Source organism: Meles meles, chromosome 8, assembly GCF_922984935.1.
Source record: "Meles meles chromosome 8, mMelMel3.1 paternal haplotype, whole genome shotgun sequence".
In the NCBI taxonomy this organism is placed as follows: domain Eukaryota; kingdom Metazoa; phylum Chordata; class Mammalia; order Carnivora; family Mustelidae; genus Meles; species Meles meles.
In genome coordinates this window covers 62,840,984-62,857,331 of record NC_060073.1, presented here as the reverse complement: position 1 = coordinate 62,857,331, position 16,348 = coordinate 62,840,984, and the positions used below count along the sequence as shown (strand labels likewise).

The 16,348-nt window shown below is 54.3% G+C and overlaps 1 protein-coding gene across 1 annotated transcript in view; it reads right to left on the bottom strand.

The window, feature by feature from the left end:
* Window positions 1–285: 285 nt before the first annotated feature.
* The window catches only part of DGAT2 (diacylglycerol O-acyltransferase 2), a 31,675-nt gene continuing 15,612 nt past the window's right edge, over window positions 286–16,348 (bottom strand). The window contains exons 3-8 of the mRNA XM_046016267.1: window positions 11,345–11,452; window positions 10,852–10,922; window positions 4,297–4,501; window positions 3,508–3,682; window positions 2,910–3,112; window positions 286–1,417 (exon numbers count right to left, since the gene is read on the bottom strand). Of these exons, the coding sequence (XP_045872223.1) occupies window positions 1,263–1,417; window positions 2,910–3,112; window positions 3,508–3,682; window positions 4,297–4,501; window positions 10,852–10,922; window positions 11,345–11,452 (917 nt within the window). The 3' untranslated portion in view covers window positions 286–1,262. The remainder of the gene's footprint in view (window positions 1,418–2,909; window positions 3,113–3,507; window positions 3,683–4,296; window positions 4,502–10,851; window positions 10,923–11,344; window positions 11,453–16,348) is intronic.

Sequence of the window (16,348 nt, the reverse complement as noted above, 5' to 3'; positions counted from 1 at the left end):
CTGCTGACAGCTTGACTGTGGCCTTGTGAGAGCCCCAGAAGTCGAGGGCTCAGCTAAGCTGCACCTCAGCTACAGACTCTCAGATTGTGTGGTGGACACAATGTTGTTTGGAGCTACGGCATTCTGGAGGATTCTGTCACACAGCACTGGATAACGGACACCACACAGGGTCACATAGCCCAAAGGAGCAAGGGGGAAAGCTTGGCAGGCAGCCCCGATGGGGCCAGGGTTTCCCTAAGTGTCAGTAGCAAGGTGCAGTTGTGGCCCCAGCAAGAACTCACAGAGGACTGTCATTTTTATTTATTCATTTTGGAAAATACCAAACTCTGACACGGTACAATAATCTCCATCGAAAGAAAACAGAACATGCAGAGGAGGGGCTGGATTTCTTCCCAGGCCCCTAACCTCTCAGAAAGGCACAATTATGCAAGGCTTGGGTTCGGGGGCCTCCTGACCTGAAGGCCAATCTGCTGCTCAGAAGGCCAGGCCCCTCTGTGAAAGGGAAGACAGACCCTTTCCTCACAGCCACACTGGGGGGATATGGGTTAAACAAATTGAGGCCATGGGGAAGTATGTAATTCAGGCCAAGTCCGTGTCGATCTGGGTCTGTGTCAACACCCTGTGGAGGACCAGTCACTCCAACCAGACACGGTGGCGGAATGATCCCAGAGATGGTGCATTTGGGCACAGGGTCATTGTCACCCCCTATTCTTGCTCTGGAGGGCTCAGATTTAAAAGACTGGCTGGACACAAGTGGAATATTCCAGATGCTCGTCACGGCACTCTTCAAGATGGAGACAACTGTGCTCTCCGAGTCTTCCCCTTGGTAAGAGGGACCAGTCCTGCAGTTAAGTGTGGGGTAGGTAGTTTGGAATAGAGGTGTTTGTATTACAAGTGGCTTCTGCGGTGGGAAAAAGCAAATAATCCAACCGGCCTGAGCCGCAGATGGCTGTCCTTCTTTCCCAGTCAACCAGGACTGAGTTTTCTCTGTGATTTTGGGAAAGGAGGAAGGGTTAGCCAAGATGTGTTAGCCACCACCTAGAGCAGGTCAAACTGGAAGTGAAAGAGCTTGAGATACTCTTTTTCCTTCTTAAAAAAGACCTAACATTTGTAATGGTTTAACAAAATTATTATAATTTCTTTTAAATAACCCACAGACACCCTTGACGCTTCCAAATTTACAGAACAAAAAAGCATTCGAGAACTTGGTAGAAAAGGATTTGTAGCTGATTCCTCCCAGGAGCTGACCCCTGCTGGTGGGCTCAGTTCACCTCGAGAACCTCAGTTTCCGGGAGGCCGAACTTGGTCTTGTGCTTGTTGAAGAGGTTCACCAGGGCCTCCATGTACATGGTGTGGTACAGGTCTATGTCCTGCTGGGTCGGGTGCTCCAGTTTGGGGATGGTGATGGGCTCACCCACTGCGGGGATGGGGCAGAGGCCTCTGGTTAGTCAGCCCACTCAGACCACCCTCCCTGAAAGCCTCCCGTGGCACCGATGGCAGTGACCCCGTGCCAAGTGCCAGCCACATGCCGGAAACTGTGCTAGATATGCTCCAGCTCAGGTTGTCCCCACTGCCCTTGACAGACAGCTCCTGAGACGGCTCTGGGAGCAAGTAACGGCGTTGTTCTGGCCCCACTCTGGGCAAGTCACGTTGCCTCTCTGCGCCTCAGTTCCCTCACCTGTCCCAAGGAATCCCTCCTCCTAGGGGCGGCAACATTCATCCATGCACGCATTGCTCGATTTCTTGCACCTCCACATCCAACTCACCCCGAAGCCCTAGCAAAGACAGTTTGGAAATTTCTCCCCATTTCACGCCTTTTCCTTGCATCCCTGCGGTCGCCACCTCGGTCCCCAACAGCTGCCAGAGAGGCATCTGCACGAATTTTCGGGGGCTTCCATTTTGCCCCTTGTAACCCACTGGCTATCCAGCAGCCCAATAATCACTTGAAAGTGCAGTCGTGAACCTCTCCTCCCCCAAACCCTCAAGCATTCTAAAGGATTCCATTCTTAAGGATCTCCTTTCTTAAGAGGAAGCGTAAACTCCTTCACACTGCCCACAGGACCTGTCCCTCTTCAGCCACATCTGCACGTGGAAATGTTCCTGCTGCCTCAGAGCGATCAGGCCTGGAATAGGATTTGTGTGTAATGAGAGCAGACAGTGAGTTTGGGTCTGGGACCCAAGGTGCAGGAAGTTAGATTTCGTAAAGATACAAAGCAAAACACCTGACAAGTATCTATGTGAACTTTGAGCCTGAAAGTCCACGCCTGGTAGCCTACACACCTGTGTGTGATCTCTGGCTTGTGAACCACACACACACACACACACACACCCAGAACAACACAGCCGAGGGACAAGTGCAGCCAGTTTTCTTACTATGCTACTCAGAGGCCTATGCTCCATTCACGTTGATGATTTTCTTTCTGTTCCTCAAAAATCTACACAGTTTTGCTGTGGGAAGTCCGCTCCGGCTCATGCTTCCAACAAATCTCTCCTCCTCTCTTTTGCTAGGTAATTCCTCTTCAGCTAGGGGTGGAAGAGTCACCTCTTCTCTGGGGTCCACTATAACCCCCCAGAGAACCCTGCACATTCCCCACACACACCCTCTTGGTCTTTGCTTAACAGACTGGTCTTCCTGATCTTCCCTCATAGACTTGCGGGCTCTGTGCACACGGACTGCTGGGTCGGGTTTTCTCACCCGGCACTGCTTGGCTCATGGTAATGGAACTCATTCCCCACCGCCCACTCCCCACCCCCACTCGCCATTCCCATCAGTGCCCAAACAGGTCCACATCCACGAGGTTTACATTATGGACATCAGAGGACCTCAGAGCCTGGGTGTGAATCCTAACTCCACCACAAACCAGCAGAGGGTTGCCCTGAGGTCAGGGGCTGCAGGCAGGGGAGCTTACCAACGGTGGTGATGGGTTTGGAGTAGGGCACCAGCCCCCATGTGTCAGATGAGAAGAGGCCTCGGCCATGGAAGATGCACGGGGCAAAGCCAATGTACTTCTGGAACTTCTTCTGGACCCATCGGCCCCAAGAACCCTCCTCAAAGATCACCTGCTTGTAGACTTCATTCTCCCCGAAGGAGTAGGTGGGAACCAGGTCAGCCCTGGAAGGGAGAAGCCAGGGTCCGTCACACCCTAACTGTGGGCTTTATGCTTGCTCTCCTAGCGGCATGACACATGTTGGCCTGAGGGTACACAGTCCCGCACAGAAGCCTGGCGTCTCCACCCATCTGGAAGGGCTCAGGGTGCACAGGCTGAATTTCTGCTTGGCTCAGACACTCGGGCTGCACTTGGGCAAACTTGGTCTGCAGCTCAGGCCTCCCACCTCCCCCCTCCACAGGACAGCAAACTCATTGAGGTCTTTCTAGGGTCTGGGCCTTGCCTCCAGGAACCAAGGAGTTGCTCTGCTGGGGCCAAACAAAGCCTTGGAGGGCCATGTGTGCCGTGCACGCTGGTACACGCACGCATGCGTGCGCGTGTGTGTGGCGGGGGCACTTACCCGTGGCGTAGGGCCAGTTTTACAAAGCCCTTGCGATTGCGCAGGGTGACCGCATTCTTGCCAGGCATGGAGCTCAGGGATTCGGCTGCGCCCCCCACCACGATGATGATGGCATTGCCACTCCCGTTCTTTGAAAGCAAGTAGTCTATGGTGTCCCTGTTGACAGGGCAGATGCCTGGCAGGGAGAAGGACAGAGTCAGGGCTGCCCACAGGTGTACTCCCTACCTCCCACTTATAGCCAGGGGTATGAACAGAATGAGCCCTGGACTTGGGCTCCAGACCTGAGCCAGCCCCTAGTAGTTATACAGCCCTGCCTGAGCTATTTCTTTTTCTGAACCTTGACTTGCTTATCTGTAAAATGGGGATAACAATATGAGGTTGTTTAGGGAACTCGTTCATTTGGGCAAACATTCCTTGAGGTCCTAGCTCTGCCAGGCTCTTGCAAGGTGCTGGGGGATACTGGGGAGTCAGGGCGGCAGGGGTCACAGCAGGTGGATAAGAACAGCACCATTGGCAGCAATGTGGTTGTGCAAAGGGCAGCACCGGGGCTGGGGGCAGAGAAGGCTTCCTAGGGACTTTGTTATTCAAGCTAAATCCTGAAGACCATATGGACAGCTCTCCTGCTCAGACCTGGTCCACCATGCCTGGGGCCCTCCATGTCTCTCCACACACAACCAGCCACTGGGACATGGTGTATTGGCCTCCTACTCCCTCTATCCCCTTGCTCAGTGGAGAGGCTCAGGTCTGGACAGCAGAGCCTGGCAGGGGAAGGCAGAGGAGGCCCCTCACCTCCAGACATTAGGTATTCCCTCAGCACGGGCATCCGGAAGTTGCCAGCCAGCGTGGCCAGGTAGGGCCTTATGCCGGGGAACTTCTTGCTCACTTCTGTGGCCTCGGTGCTGAAGTTACAGAAGGCACCTAGGCCCATGATGCCGTGCGGGTGGTACCCAAAGATGTAGTTCCTGGTGGTCAGCAAGTTGTGCGTCTTCACCAGCTGCAGGGAAAAAGCTCAGGTCAGAGGAAATGCTGGGAGACGGGTGCTGGGATGAGATGTATGGGATGCTGTTGCCTGGGATGCTGTTGCATGCATCCCATGCTGTTGCTGGGATGAGTTGCATGGGATGTGCGCTGCACACCCCATGCAACTCTGCACGCCTGAGACTCGCGGCAACTGCTACTGAGACTGTGAGTCCCTGGGAAGGGAGTGAGAAACTCGCCCTCTCATTCCCTCACCTCTCCAGCCAGACACCCCAGGTCCTCTCACCTGTACCCTGCTAGCCTCCTGACCACCCTCCTCCTGGGCCCATTCTCCTCATCCAACACCAGCTTCTCTCAGATAAAGAGTGAGGTCCAGTTCTTGTCAAGGTAAAGTCCATGTCCCTTAGTTTGGCCAGAGAAGAGAGAGTGCAGCGGGTCTGAATGGAAACTTCCTGCCAGGCAGCCAGGCCCGGCTCGTGCTCTATTTAGGAAGGACAAGGGAAAGCCACAGGCCTCTGCCAGCCCTAGCAGGGGCAGGGGGCCAGCCAGGCAGCTGACCTGCAGTACTATCAACAAAGCTGTCCCGGGATGCTCTAAAGAACGATTGGTTTTCTCTGGAGGCTGCTCCCTGCCCTGGGGTTGGTGGCTTGGCTGGGGTGGGAGTGGTGTAAAGTTGCCCTAGACTCTGAGGCTCCTGCCCAGCATTGCCTGGGACGTGGTGGGGTTAGAGGGTGCTGAGAGTGCTGGAAAACAAGGTTTATTTTGTTCAGAAACATCACTTCTTTTCTGATTAGAAAAATAGTAAATAATCAAGGAGTATTTTTTAAAATACAGGAAAGTCAAAAAATAATCCAGAGCACCTGTCCTATCTCCATCTTGATAAACCACTCTGATGTGGTGAGTTCTTTGGTTACTCAAATATACTCGTGCTCTTTTCTTAAAAACCACAAAATTTAAGGGCACATTGTTGCTATCATTTTTACATAATTTTCTTTTTAAAAAATATTTATTTATTTATTTGACAGAGATAGAGCAAGCACGAGCAGGGGGAGCAGCGGAGGGAGAGGGAGCAGCAGACTCCCTACTGAGCAGGGAACCTGACATGGGGCTCAATCCGGGAACCCCGGGACCATGACCTGAAGGCAGACACTTAACTGACTGAGCCACCCAGGCACCCCTCATTTTTACATAATTTTCTACCAAGCCTATCATAACTATTTTTCCTATCACAATCCAACAGTCATGTCTCTCTTGGCTTCATTATCCCGTTGCATAGCTTGTTGCATGTACTAGAATTTTAATCAAACTCCAACAGATGGATCTTTAAAAACCTTCCAAAATTCCCTTCAGAAATAACGCTTCCACAAATACCTTATTGTCATCTGCGTATCTGATTATTTGACACACTTCTAGAAATCACAGCTCCTGGAGCCAGGCGTATGAACATTTTGGTCTTGTGGGCTGCCCTGCCTCTAGGGGGTGCTGTCGATAACACCCCCGGCTTCCTTCCGGTGCTGGAACATGCCCGTGTCCTTGCGAGCGTGTCAGGTGGAGGCAGAGCCACTAGCCACCGCTGGAATGTCAACAGCCTGGGTTTTCCATGACTCCCAATCTGGGAACCCCAGGCTAGGGAAAGGACCTGGTGCTCAGTTTGGAGGAAGAGTGCTGGTGGCTGGCCCCAGGAAACGGAAATCTGAAGTTTCAGGTGACAGAGGCCAGAGGTGGATGGAGCAGATGATGGCCGACACCATTCCCAGGGCTATGACTGCAGGGACGTGTGGGAGCAAGACCCTCTGAGTTCCACCCCCTGCTGCTCAGGCCCTCTGTACTCCTTCCCCCACCTTGCCTTTGGCAAGCACCTTAAAGCTGCTCAAAACCAGCTTGTGCTTTGCTGCCCACCACATAAACGCCAGCAGTGTAAGCCACGATTATTGGGAAGGGGACAGAGAGGGGGCTTCTAAAAGCGGGCCCGGCTTTACACGAGTGTGGCAAGGAGACTGTTCTGAGAGTTCGCCTCCTGATGAGCAAGAGTGCCCACCACGCTAGCTTGCAGGAAAGCTGGAACCTGGAGCTGGCTTCCACACAGTAGGATTGTGTCAAGGGAAGAGTGGAGGCAGCCAACAGTGCCCTTGTTACCGCTTTGGAACTGAAGACTGGGTCTGGGACTCCCAAGCGCAAAACCCACCGGGAGAGCCCTGATCTAGGCTGTTGCTTTGATTGCGAGGTGGAGAAAGGCCTAGAGAAAGGAGCTCCCCATCCTCTTCCCTCTCTAGATGGAGTCACCCAGTGGGCTTTTCTCTAAGTCACTGGGATGAAAATATGTTACCTGGTGCAAGGTCAGCTGGCTCTTTTTCTTTTCTTTGCAGTTTTCTTCTCTCTCTCTCTCTTTTTTTTTTTTTTTTTTTAAAGAGAGAATGTGCAAGTGAGCAGGGTGGGGAGGGGCAGAGAAAGTGAGAGAATCTCGTGCAGGCTCCAAGCCCTATGGGGGACTCAATCTCATGACCCTGCGATCAGACCTGAACCGAAATCAAGAATGGTATGCCCAACCAATGAACCACTCAGGTGCCCCCAGCTGCCTTTTTCACTCCCACCCCCACCCCACACATCTGTCTGGTGGGACGTTTGACTAAGTGAGCCGCCTTGGCACACACTGCAGGTTAAAGGCCCTTGGGGCTGTCCCCAGAAGAAAGCAGGCTGATACAGCTTTGATCTGTCTTCAATACTCCCCTGCCACCAGGGCTGGACAGAGTGTCCATTCTGGAGGGAGAAGGAAGGCACTGTTGATGAAGTCTCTGTTGACATGCTTGCCCTCATGTCCCCTGTTTCCCGTGGCAAAGTCTCAGCCCAACGAGGTGCCCAGGCCAGGCCCCGTGGCTAACATGAGTCTGGGACACACTCCCGGCAAGTCGTTCTTCCCACCCTGCCTCCCAAGGGCTGGAAAGGTACTCAGATAAGCTTGTCCTACCCCGGCACCAAACAGAAGAAATTCAGAATAAGAGAGGAGCAGAAACACACAGCCCAGGAAGAGAGAAATGAGAACATGGGTCCTGAAGCAGATAGCTTCCGGTTCCAATACCAGCCCCGCTACTGACTTGCTTTGAGACCTCGGGACAGTCCCTCCTCTCTGGGCTTCAGTAGGACCATGCAGGAAATGAAGCAGATGGACAGAGAGATCACTCTAAGCTCAGTCTTCCCTAGTCTCCTTTCCAGAAATCCTGCCTGTAACTCAGGGATACATGACCCAGGCATTGGCTCTCCTCTGTCAGGGAGCTGGTGGTCCTGGTGGCGGCTGCTAATGCATGAGCCCTCCTGTGCTGGGAGGAGGGATGCTCTTGGGCTCGCTGAATGGCTCTGGCAGCAGAGAGCTATACAAAGGAGGAAGCAGGGGAAAGGTGGGTGGATGGTTATAGCTAGAGATCATTACATAACCCCTGGCAAGAGGCTGAGAGAAGAGGGAGGGCCAGGAGGCCACAAAGAACATCCCAAAGCATCAGCTCGGACATCAGGTCACTAAGGCCCAACACTCCCTGCACAGAAGAGCAGCCTGAGGCCCCGAGGATCAGAGGCTTGGCCAAGCTCACCTGTGGGCAAGAGCAGCCCAGGCCGAGGCTCCAGGCCCTGGCTGGCCTCAGGCCCAGGCTGGCTTGGGTCCTGGTGCCCAGGGGCCCTCCCAGGGCCAACCCACATGTGTCCTATGGCTCCAGTTCCCAGCTGACTTCTTGGAATAGAGGGGCAAAAAGGGACACAGGGTTTTGTTTTGGTTCTTTTAGAAATGTGGACGTCAGTGAGGAAGAGCACCTGCTTATCCCAGCTCTGGCCAACGGTCATTGGGTCGTCCCGTTTTGGGTGGTGAGTGGGGCTATTGGACTCGAGGAATCTTCCAGAGGGGCAGGCTGCTCAGATCATTGTGGCCTGATCCCTGAAGTAAGGGTCCCAGCAGAGAGAAGAGAGTCCACAATCCCTCATCTCCACCCATAATTTACTACTCCTTAACAGTATGAACAGCTCCATTTTGTAAGTAAGGCTAATGAGGCTCAGTGAGCTTGAGAAAGCATGTCTGTGGTCCTTTAGGCAGAAAGTGACAAAGTCTAGCAGAATTAGGTGGTGAGCCTACATGAGGGGAACCAGGACTGACCCTTCCATGTCCCTGTGCCTAGCACAGAGCCCAGCAACCGCTGGTCAGAGAATAGAGCAACAGAGCAGGAACCCAATCCAGCTCTCTAACCACAAAGCAGATGGAGGGAGACCCAGGAAGTGGGGCTCAATCCAATGAGGAAATCTGGGATGGAATCTCTCCCAGAGAAACAGGCAGCAGGAATTCATTGGGTAAGAGCCTGGGGCTGGGATTCCAGTACTAATGCTGGCATGGACTCGCCATGAAACCTGGACCAGACTGTGCCCGTCTTTGGGACTGAGTCTCCTCACTTTCAGAATGACAGGGTCAGGGCTGATGATGTAGCACTGCCCCAACAGCAGCAGCCTTGAATTCCTTGCAGCCAGAGAGATGGGGTCAAGGAGAGGGAAGAGCAGGAGTCCTGACCTCAAGGATCCTGGGAAAACTGGCTCAGGCTGTGGTGAGCAGAGGGAGCTTCCTCCCAAAACTGAGAGCAGTGGAGGAATGTAGGGTTACCCGGCCACCTCCTCTGGGCAGCACGCCAGGATGTCTCAGTCGCTGACTCACAGCCACAAACATACACCACCCTGCCCCGTGCTCACATTCCCTCTCACACATGCCGTCTTGGCTCTTCAGAACCCACTGCCTTCTGCTGGGTCACCTTCAGCAGCTAGGGTGTGCCAGTGCTGGGGTGCTCGATGAGCTGGCCGGACAGGTCTTTGCCCTGCAGGAAAAACCTTCGGGATCCTGCCAGAGTTAGCCACAAACCCCCAGCACTGCCCACATGGCCTCACCTTGCCAGCCTGGCTTGTAGACCTCTGGAAGGGGGTCAATAAAAAGATGAGAAAAAGTCCCGACTAAGCCACCACTTATCTCGTCAGGACCTGGATGCTGGTCCCAGAGAAGACAGATCCTTAGAAGACCAGCATGGGGGTCCCAGAGCAGCCAACGGTGGTGCCGCAGGAAGGAAACCCAGAGACCAGCTTAGTCTCAACTCGCTTCATATGGGGAGACTCGCTTCATATGGCTGGAAGGGATGGGGCCTCACTCAGGGTCATACTGGGTGCTTCCTCCAAACCTGAGGGAAGCTGGAGTCCTGGAGCTTGTTTCCTACAGCTCATGCTGCATAGGGAGGCAGCATGCTGTGGGGGGAAGGATCCAGAATTCTGAGGCAAGGCAGCAAGTGGAATTTCAGCTCAAAATACTACTAGCCTCCTTCAGCTTTACTCCTCTCTGACCTTCAGTTTTTCTTCTGTGAAAAAGGGATACAATGAATACCCGCCTCACAGGATACTGCGAGGGTTAACCAGAACTCCTTGAGAAAAGGTGTGGGTTTCTAGAAGGCTCTGGATAAATGGAAATCATCCTTCCCCACTCTACCTCCTCAACATTCCCCGCACCACAGACTTCTTCTCAAACTCAGGTGCCTCAGTGTTCCTCTTTTGCATGCCTCTTTAGTGCTACTCATCTTGAAGATGGAGTTCTAGGAGCATGTCCTCCAGAAGCCTTCCCTGCGCACTTCCGAACTAGGGTCTCACTTGTCTTTCACGGCACATCTAATTTCCTGGGCCTTAATTCCCTGGTCAGGAGCCCCAGTGGGCGACCGCAGCTGGCTGAGAGAAGTAATATTCTATCAGAGCTTCAGAAGGAAGAAAAAGCCCCTCACACCTACGGCTTGAAGTCGAATCCATGGTTCAGGTCAGATGGACTTAGAACTACTTTGATATTGCCCTTGGTAAATTGCTGCCCTTTTCACTTATGTCTTTAATATTCACTGAAAGGCAGATAAGCATAATATCTGCTATTGTAACAGGCTCCTTATATCACTAAGGATCTCAGCGTCGGAAACATCTTTTAGTTCCAAATGCTAGAACAAGCCTTGTTTCCCTGAGAAACTAGCATGCTTTGTCCTTGCCCAAAAGAAAAACCAACAACCATCATGTTTCCCTTTTTGCCTCGGCGGCCAGGAAGCAAACTCAACTACTGCAACTCTGTTGATGCTGACAGCTAAACCACTAGCAGCTTTTCCTTCAGGTCTTGATTTTGGTTTTTACCTGGCATGATACTGAATGTACCCTACGTCACCTCAAATCCTGCATAAGCGGGGACAGAATGTGGACAGTCACAGTGGAAGGGGTCGCGGGGTTGAACTCTGCACAGGGTAACAACAGATGGTGAGATAAAGCTCTCACTCAGATTCCCGGCCTGTCCCCCCACCCCCCGACCCCAGGTTAACACCCACGAGTCTTTACCTGGATGGGAAAGTAGTCTCGAAAGTAGCGCCACACAGCCCAGTTTCGGACCCACTGTGACCTCCTGCCACCTTCCAGGGAACAAAACACAGTGTTGGGAAGGAGCGGGAATAGGGGCGGGAGACACTCAGCTAAGGCAGGGAAGATGGAGTCAGTGTGGGACCCTGAATTAGGGGACTGTCATCCTGAGGAGCATCTTCTCCCCCCACCGCTTCCCACTGGGCCCTGTCCCACCTTTGTCCCCTCCAGGCAGGCAAACCCTTGACTGAGTGTCAGCCCCTGGGAGGGCATTGTGAGCTCCTCTGAGCTCCTCTAAGGACGAGGACTGTGCCCTCCGAGGGGCTTTCCACCCTCCCCCACCAGAAACCACAGCCTGGCCTAGCTCCCCACTTCCCACAGAGCAGGTGCTGAGTAAAAAGGGGCGGCCCCCACGCTGGGGAACTTCAGCTGCATTGGGAGGAGGGTTCCAGGGGCAAGATGGTCTTGCGCCTACCTTTCTTGGGCGTGTTCCAGTCAAACACCAGCCAGGTGAAGTAGAGCACGGCGATGAGCCAGCAGTCGGTGCAGATTGTGTACATGAGGATGGCGCTGCAGGCCACTCCTGGCGGGGAAACCGAGGGCTTTGGGTCAGGCCCCGTCCTCCCTGGGGGGTGTTGCTCAGTATCCCGCTGGGCGAGGCTCACCAACGGACATGGCTTTGGCACGGCGCGGGCCATGGGCAGGGGAGGCCTACAGCCGCAGCCTGGGGAGGATGAGGCTCACGGGGACAAGAACCTCAGCTCCTCGTTCTGATGGGCATTCTCGGCTTTGAGGAGCTCGTGCGCTCCGTGTGGGGCGGGCAGTAGCACTGGGAAAGCTGTCCTTAGATCTATTCTGTCTGGCCCCTCCTTGCATGTTCTCCCCACTCCAGGGCCTGCCCCGGTTACTGTGGCCTTGGGGAGGGACCTGCTGAGTGTCTCTGTATCTCAGGACTTGGGCTGAGCCACCCCCTCAAGTGTGAGGTAGGGGGACTTTATCCCATTTTGGAGATGAGAACACTGAGGCTCCAGGAGGCGGTAACATGCCCAAGGTCACTCAGCAGGTGGCAGAGCCAGGATTCATGAAGATTTTATTTTATTTGTCAGAGGTGGGGGAGAGGAGGAGAGAGAGAGAGAAAGAGCACAAGCAGGGGGAGCAGCAGGCAGAGAGAGAAGCAGGCTCCCTGCTGAGCAAGGAGCAGGATGTGGGACTCAATCCTAGGACCCTAGGATCATGATCTGAGCAGAAGGCACTCAGTTTAACTGACTGAGCCACCCTCGTGTCTCAGCAGACTAGGGTCAGACCCGTGAATCCATAATCTGCACCGGGCTTTAGAATTTTCACCAAAAATGAGATGGCCCAGACTGCCACCAGAGGGACCTAACAGGTAGCTTCCTGCCCTGGGAGGAGGGCTGGCCCCTTTCAACATAAGAATGCCGCAGGCAGGCCCAGGCCAAAGCCCAGAGCCTATCAGGCCCCCTCGCAAAAACCCCAGCAAGGCCCTCAGTAGACCCCAGCTTGTGTGTGGTCACTCCTTTCTGGGTCTTCGGGCCCTAACGTTGAAAAACCTGGGGCAGCAAGGAAGGAAAGTCTGTGCCAGAGCTGACTTACCTCAGGGCTAGCCCCCAAAAGTCCTCATCAGGGCCTCTCTCCTTCCCATTTTTACCCAGCATACCGGGTCCAGCTCAGAGCAGATCTCCCCAAGAACCATGCTCCAGGATCACACTGCCCTCCCATAGGGATCTCTCACCCCTGAATTCTCCACTCTAGGAGAGGGTGAGGGGGCCATCTTCCTTGCCTCATGGCATGCAGCACAGGGCCGGGGCAGCAGGGGCTCACATCGGTAGGAGCGTGGCTCTCACCCAGCACCTTCCCCACCGCTCAGGGAGGGAGTCGACGCTTGCTGTCTGCTGGGCCCTGCGTGTCACGGGTCTCTGGGGTTGTCCGGCTCTGGACCCCGTGCTCTCTCATCTTCCAGCTATGCTGAGCCTCCTCTGGCTTCCCGAGGGAGGGTGGAGGGCCAGAGGGACTCTCCCTGAGCCTTAGAGCAGGAAAATGGCGCTCCCTAGTCATCCATAATACAGTCCTGTTCTCCTCCCAAGCTAACCTCTCCCAAGGTAGCTAAACATAGTATAACTATCTTGGGAGGGACAGAAACACAGAGTGACCAGGCACATCAGCTTTTCAGGAGCAGCTTAGGAGTGTGACATCACAGACAGGGAAGGGGGGTCTCAAGGGAAGCATTTGTAGCCTACAAAACCCCGTTAAAGGCCAACTGGGAAGTACTTGGGGCAGCTTGGTGAATGGCTATGTCTAAGTTAAGGCCACTTACAAAGTCGCTCACACTGTTGAGCAGTTTGCCTCTGACCCCCTTTCTCAGGACTGGGGAAAGGCCCATTCCAGGCCCCTAGAGGCCACAGGTATCCAAGCTGGATTCCCCCGGTGTGCCATGAGGTTCAGGTGAGGGTTCGAGGAGCCTGGAAATCTTGCTGCCGTCAGAACCCTAGCTCTCCTAAGGCGCACAGGGAACAAGCAGGGCTGAGCCGCAGGCCCCACTGCCTCGACGTCTGGGCTCTCTGGGAAAGTGGGAATTCCTACCATGCGTGTGCTAAGGCAGCCCAGATGGAGGAGAGAAGCCACTGTGAGTCCAGAGCCTGTATTCCAGTTCTGGACTTTCACAGCCCGGGTGACCTGCTCCCCCCTTGCCCCCGTGTGCCCACAGCCCTTCTCTCACAGCACGCACCCGACTCCCTCCCGCACACAGCCCTTCAGCCCCTAGGCTCCCTGGGAGCTGGAGCTTGGATTCACTTCTCCAGCCCCGGCAGCAGACCCAGGAAAGGTTTATTGAGCAAAAAATGAGCTGAACCCACCAAACGGCCTCCTTTCTCTGAGCCTGATCCCAGTCCTCTGAACAAGGGGCTCCCTGCTTCCCCATAGTGGGCCACAGGGCTGCAGCCGGCACCCCCACTACAGGCCCCAGGAGGGGTTAACAACCACTTAAGACCCTGCGGGCTCCCTGCACAGAAGGCCTAAGGCCACTTTCCACCAGTGTCACCTGCCCACGCCTTGGTGAAACTGGGGACTCAAAACTCTGGTCACTGAGGCCTGTGAGTCCGGCAGCCCCTGGTGGCATGGGGCAGGGAGGCAGCATGAGGGGCTCTGCCAGGAAGCCTCAGCCCTGCCCCTCCCAGGCTGCAGCCCCTCCCAGAGCCTCTGTGTCCTCACAGGGCGCTGGGAAGGTTACATGACGTCATGTGAAAGAGAACAGAACACGCAGCCAAGCATTTCATCTGGAGATCCATGCGCTGGGATGGGGAACAAAACGACACCTTAATTTTGACCCCTCTCTTAGGGAAATAGAGTACTGTTTCTCTTTACCCATGTTACAGGCCACAGCAGTGTTGGCAGCCCACCTGTCAACAGGGACGCCAGGAGAAAGCAAAGGTGTTTTCATACCACATTTAGAGCTGCGACAGAGATCTTAAAAAAATCATTTATTCTCTGAAATGATTAAGAATTAGAGCAATGATTTTGTCCGCCGCTAGATCTTTTTATTTCATGTAATAATAAAGAAGCACACGTGTTACTCTATGCCTAATTTGACTTCTTAAATGCACGTATATATCTACACTTCAATATCACTGGCTTTCTCTGAAGCCCAGTGTACTTTATAGTTAGTACACATCTGAAAACCGTGAGGAAGGTTTACAGCCTTTACCAGGACGTCAGAGGGGTCCACTGCACAAAAGTGGTAGCGTCTGTCTGTTTGGAGGTAGGCCGGTGGGGCCGTGGCAGCCTTTGCAACACCAGGAGGGCCACTGCCAGCGGTTCTGGGTGGGAGCAGGAAGGAGTGGCTGGGGCGGCTCGGGGCAATAATTAGCAGCCGCTCTGCACACCTGCCCGTTGGAGCAGGCTTGGCTCCCACCTACACAAGGGCGTGGGGAAGATGCTGGGCTGGTTTCTGGGCCACGTCGGACTTGATCGATTGCTGACATACACCTTGAGGCCAGTCCCTGTTGCAGACTGCATGGGCTGGGGTTCTGGCTGTGGCTCAGCTCTCCCGCGACCAAGCTAAGACAGGGATGGTGGCAGCTTCTTGGTGTAAATGGGGGCCAACGGAGCAGGTGCAGTGGACTGCACAGGTGTCTGGAAGACTGTGGTCCATGGGGTCTTGTCCTGGTCCTACTACTTCCTTCTCATTCTGGGCAAGGCTCAGCTCCTCCGGGCTCTCCACTCTAGGATCCTAAGAAGTAGCCAAATGTAGGCCAGGGTGGAGGTCTGAGTTCTAAGGGAACCAGTTTAATTTGCTCGGTTCGCCAGACCAGCATTGAGGCCAGAGATCTCTTTAAGAATGTGAGGATGGTAATTGCCCCTCACCCCAGAAAAAGGGGCAATTACCAGAAAAAGGTATACATACTCACACATATAATTTTTCACCTAATTTGGGGGATTCGTGGCCCTCTCCCTAAATCCTACCCTTGGGCCTAAAAGTGAAAACTAGTTGTTTTAGACCAGGTCCACTGATTCTGAGCTCTCCAGTAAGGTGGGCTCCCTGGCGAGTGCTCTGGGCTTCCCCCCCAAATCCCAACTATGCCACTCAAGGAGCCTCACAGTCTCAGGGAGTCACTGAAGCTCGGTAAGTTTCCACTTCCTCACCTGTGATGTAGAAATCAAGGGAAGGCGCATCAGGTGCCTGGGGCACCGTGCAAGCTTGACAAGCAGCACCCCCGTCCTGTCCCCCTGCCCTGCAAAGGCAGGCAGGGACAGCACGGAAGTGCCCTGGAAATGTGGTCTCAGAGGCCCGCATACCTCCTGGAAGGTAGGCTCAGCACTGAAAGGGTAGCTCCTGACCATTCCCATCAGCCCGGACCGTCCTAAATAGTGCTGTGCCCGGAAAGACCCTCCCACAGGCACCAGAATGTGCTCTGTGATGCTTTGCTAGGACGTGCTGGGAGGCCACTCAAGGAGAACATGGGGGGCCTGGGAAAGAGGTGAGGCTGGAGAGTGAGGGCTGGCCCATGAATGGGCCTTATCCTCCTCCCAGACAATCTGTCATGGCCTAACCCTGGTCCAGTGGGCAAGCCAGGGAATGAGAGCACCAAGCCGGCCCTGCAGAAGTAGCCAGAGCCCTGGCAGGGGAGGGGGTGAGAGAGAGAAAGGGAGGAAGCTTTTAATGGCCCAGCAGGAGCCACTGGGGACTGGCAGCTGGGAGTGGGGTCTGAGGGCACGTCGCCCCAGCGACGCCCCTATAATGGGCACCCTGTGCTACAAGCTCTCATCCCTCATCTTCAAGTCCCACAAAGGTGCTGTGAAGAAGGCAGTGTTTTCTCCCCAGCTGAAATGAGGAAATGAACTTCCAGAGAGTTCTAGGTCACAGAGCTTGTCTGTGTAGGGTCAGGACTCAAGCCCTCAAGCCAGCACTACAGCACACTAAGGCAAAGCAACATGCCTGCTGGGAAATGGTTGTTGGCTGGCAGGG